The sequence below is a fragment of the Rhagoletis pomonella genome, unplaced genomic scaffold (genome assembly GCF_013731165.1).
Source record: "Rhagoletis pomonella isolate Grant_MI unplaced genomic scaffold, Rhpom_1.0 Rhpom_scaffold_00009, whole genome shotgun sequence".
Classification (NCBI taxonomy): Eukaryota; Metazoa; Arthropoda; class Insecta; order Diptera; family Tephritidae; genus Rhagoletis; species Rhagoletis pomonella.
The window spans coordinates 35,849,933-35,854,610 of record NW_023458563.1 but is presented as its reverse complement, the minus strand read 5'-3'; the positions used below and the strand labels follow the sequence as shown (position 1 = coordinate 35,854,610).

Below are 4,678 nucleotides of genomic sequence, written 5' to 3'. Positions count from 1 at the left end.
ATAGTGCCAACTAGTTTTTACTTCTAGAAATGTTTCCTTTTTCTTCCATGGAGCCAACATGAATTTCAGTTTGTTTACAAATAAAACATAAAGAAAGTCAGCTGGTGTGTCTTCTTCTTCCGGTTTTTGCAAGTGATGGCTAATTTCCTGTTCGTTTACCTTTTTGCTTTTTCTTCTCTTTGGGAGAGAATTCTCGCTTACGCTCTTGATTTTGATTGTTGGCTGGTGTTGGCTAATTTTGTAATCGAACGCAACTAACGTTTGGGAGATTTCTATGTTACAAGAACAACAAATTAAAATAAAGTATTTGTTTACCTATTGTCACAAAAAAAAGCCTTTCGCCATGAAAGTTGAGCATAAGAGCTATTTTTAACATTTTCTTGAAGTAATAAAAAATAAAACCTTTCTCAATTGTGTTACAAAAGACTTTCAAATCATTTTTGCTAGAACCGCCTTACATGAAACCTTTGTACACGCCCTTTGAAACCTATGTACATGCCTAAAACGGACTGCCTGTGTGCCTGCCTTATAAAATGACCTTTGGAAGATTTTTTTGTATCTGTATTTGTATCTGTATCGACATTTTCATATATTTTTTCAAATGACAGAATAAATAATACGTGAAGTATCCTTTGACATAATACTTATGGATGAATAGCCAAAATTTTGCAGGGTATCAATTGTATGAAGGTTTTATAAAATTTACTGCAGAAATTAGTACAAACACTGCTTGCTAAACAGAGAATACTACTTTATAATAAGACCATTCAACCCAGGCTACTTGACGTTGTTATTCAGTATTTAAACTATTATCGTTTGTGCTAATTATTCAAGGGACTGAATGTAATAAAATAGTCATGGAAATTTTATATATATGTATGTACATGAAAATCTATGCTTTTCACTATTGCTTGACAAGGTTTACATTCATTTAATACAAGCTAACAATTTATATCGTGCATTGTAAACTATAATTTTACATTTGTCGTATTATATTAAATATATTTTGTAGTACTTTTTAACATTGTGTCAACTTTATTTGCTTTAACGACTGTAAATTTTTCTCTCTTTAAGCTTACTGTATGCACTGAGCTTCCATTTTCATTTAAACTGTAACTGAAATAGCATTACTTTCAACTTTAATCCTTCTTTATACCAACAGCTTTTAACGATTTGTCTATATTGTGTATTGGTGCGCCGTCTGTTATACTTTCAGATCTCGTTGCCGGCTGATTCTGCAGCAATACATTTTGTTCGTGCACTGCGTGTTCAAACCCGTTATCAATATTATCCCCGTCTCCTGCTATAAGTGCAGAGGTAAAATTTGGATCATGTGTACTTAACAGTGTGTTCTGTATCATTTCACCACTGCATACAGATTCTGAAGGTATAGCTTCCGAGGAGTCGACGTATTCTAACGCATTGTCCATGTCGATTGGTAACTCATTCATTTTGCTTACAATCTGTCTAAGCAACACATCTTCTGCCTGCTGCTGATTCAATTCGATTTCCAACACCTCCGGCTTTCGTTCGAGTGCATCATTACGTTTATGAGTTGTCGAGCAAACGCCTTCGTATACCTGCGGAATTATACTAATATCGCTTGTTCGATTAATTACTTGTTGCATTATAATATCCTCCGGATGTTGCTGTATAACATGTTCTTGCTTATTTTGTTTACAAATAGGCGACACGTCAGCTTCGTTTCCAGCACCTGGAATCAGAGTATCAGTTGTAACAGCTTTCCAGCCAACCCTTAAAAAAAATACGCTGTCTTATATTTATGAGATTATCCAATTATAAACATTTGTACGTACCCTTCATTGCTCAGTTCGCGTTCGATGGTGTGATCAATTGCGCCTTGAATAAATTGGTGAAGGGAGCCTACGAAGTTAATAAAACAAATACTTATAAAACTATATATGGCCATATTTCAATCATTTTTAATATCCGAATCAGCTCTATTTGAGTTAATACCAAGGCACGTTACTACCTATTCAATGAGCCTTGGCTACCACTATTCTAAATATAAAATTTTATCTACTACATATCACACGTTTAATAACACTATGCAACAAAATAAAACTTGCTTGCTCGGTATTGAGTAAAACCAAATGCGAGTGATAGTTTTAGATGTCAACAATACTACGTTAATGGCTTTTTCGACTTTAGCTCAAATAATGAAGATATCCTTAATTAAATCCTTGCACACAATTTATTAATTAATTAGGTTAAATTCTTGAAAAATATCATGTAAGGGTATTTTGATTCCAGGAATTCATTTTTTAAGTTCGTTTATTATAAGCTTTGTGCTAGAAGGCGCTGTAGGCCAATTTTTTTGAATGTCATTGTTTTTTTCAAATAAATACTCAGATTAGAGGTTTTTATTCAAAAGTTCAGTATTTATTGTATTTTATTTTATTCTCTTGTCTACTTTTTCTTCAAACTCTCCATCTTTTTCTGCTTTTTTTTTTTTGATTTTCAAAATCATCTTCATCATTGTCATGTGAAGAATTTACAAAGTTATTGCTCGCAATTACGTCATCAGCTGAAGCCATTATCCACCAAGAATTATCCAAAAATAATATTGATATTTTCTTTGACATTCAACCATTTTTTAACCGACTTCAAAAAGGAGGTTATCAATTCGTCGGAATATTTTTTTTAATGTATGACTTTGGACCACATTAACTGATTTCTTTTTTAAATTAAAGGTGGTGGTCCTACTAATTTGGTTTAGCTCCGATCTTTGCGTCATGAATAAAATAACGGTACTCCTAAATTTTTATATGAGAACTGAGTCGGCTTTGTTTTTTTTTTTGTTAAAAAATTACTTGTTTATTAAAACATCAAAGAAAGTGATAAATTGCTGTTATCGAAAACACACAAAATTAAATAGTTCCTCAAAATAGCGATTTTCACACTAAAGCCTTTATCACTGTCAAATAGAGATTGTAATTTTTCTCAAGCGAAATAAAAAGCAAAGATGTAATGTTTGCAAAAAGGATAAAATAAAATACAGTTAGTAGATAGAGTAAAAATTATATAAAAGTTCGGTCATCTGACCATTTTTCATTTCATTTCATTTATTAAGTGTATAATTTACAAATGTTACAAACTAGATATACAACTTTCATCTTAAGCGTAAATTACATATGTATTTAATTCTTTACTAAAACTGATAAATAATGTGCAAAGTATTTCGTATATAGGTATATATGCAGGCAATATCTTTGCACCTGCGTCTAGAACACATGAAGAGGTCGTGCAAAGTCTTCAAAAATTGGACGAAAATATAAATAATTGGGCCACGGAAACAGGCTCCCATTAAAGCAACAACAGCCCACCATGTTTGCAGGAGAAATAACACTATGCGACAGTAAAAATCGGGATGGGATGAAACCAACGGGAAATGTTATATCGGTCAAAAACAAGTTATACGTGGCCCGGCATTTCGCTGGGTCACGTCTAGGAATCGAGATATATTGAAAGTTTCTTAACAGAAGAAAGTCTTTTATCAAACAGGTAATAAGTCGACTTATGCGTGTTTATGCTCTTTGAAAGAGTCATATGGAAAAGTTTTTTGATGTTAACCCTAGAATGGTAAACATAGCCTGTGAGGCGCAACCATTTTTGGTTTTTGCGATATTTCAAGATTGGTCTCTCATAACAAAGCGTGGGTTCGTGCCCACTCAGTTAAGTGTTCTATAAGCTTGTGTGCAGTACGTGTTTTGTTCAGCTCCATTATGTTGCCGAAATATTCATACGTGTGTCACCTATGAGGCGATGTTTAGCAATAAATTTATTTTTTTTGTTGTATAGGAAACTTTTTAATAACACAATTGTTTCTAAGTCATAGGCATGATATTCTTTTTTAATATATTTATTTGATCTAAAATCTATAAGCTAAAGAAATTGTACGAAAATATCTCGAACGGAAATATTTTGTTTTTCAAACGGTCTGTGTATACTACCCATTAAAAAATGTGATCTACTAATATGACTGTAACAAATGTCAGATAAAAAAATAACATTTTTTTATTAATTTTTGTTACAAAAGATACAGTAAATACGTATTTGCTTTTGTTTGAATAAATCTTATTTTTTCAAAGGTGAAATGTTCGTTGTTTATAAAGGTAGCCTCATAGGCGATGTTTACCATTAAAGGGCTAAAAAATATGTTTTCCATTCTCGGGTTAAGCGGTAAGTTATTTCTGATGCTCCAATTAGTTAAGTTGTTAGATCAGTTTTTAATAGCAAAACACAAGACATAGAAGTGATACTTCTGAAGAATTTTAGGTCATCAGCGCACAGCAAAAACTTGGAATGCTTAAAGCAGGCTCCAATGACGTTGGAAGAATATAAGAAAAGTATTGGGCCTAGGATTTTACCCTGGGGCACACCAGGGGCTGGATTCTGTAACAGTGAGAAAATGCAAAGTGTACACCGAGTACAAAATTCATGTTTTCTCAAGTGTACACTTTCAGGTTTCAAGCGATTCTCTAAACCACTGTGTAAATATTGTGCTGAATATCGCGCTGAATGTAAAAGTCATCTGTCAGTAAGGAAATATTATGATCAACAAAACAAATGAAGAACAAACTAAATAAACTAAAAACTAACTGAAAAATATGCCTAATTTGACACCTTGGAACTCGTTAAAAACTGGATTTTTTGG

General features: G+C 32.6%; 1 protein-coding gene across 3 annotated transcripts in view; it reads right to left on the bottom strand.

The window, feature by feature from the left end:
- Nucleotides 1–547: 547 nt before the first annotated feature.
- Nucleotides 548–4,678, bottom strand: part of LOC118745758 (ankyrin-3) — a 282,737-nt gene continuing 278,606 nt past the window's right edge. For all 3 annotated transcript variants that reach the window (XM_036479408.1, XM_036479409.1, XM_036479411.1), the window contains 2 exons: nt 1,818–1,884; nt 548–1,755 (listed from right to left, as the gene is read on the bottom strand). In XM_036479408.1, the coding sequence (XP_036335301.1) occupies nt 1,140–1,755; nt 1,818–1,884 (683 nt within the window). In that variant the 3' untranslated portion in view covers nt 548–1,139. The remainder of the gene's footprint in view (nt 1,756–1,817; nt 1,885–4,678) is intronic.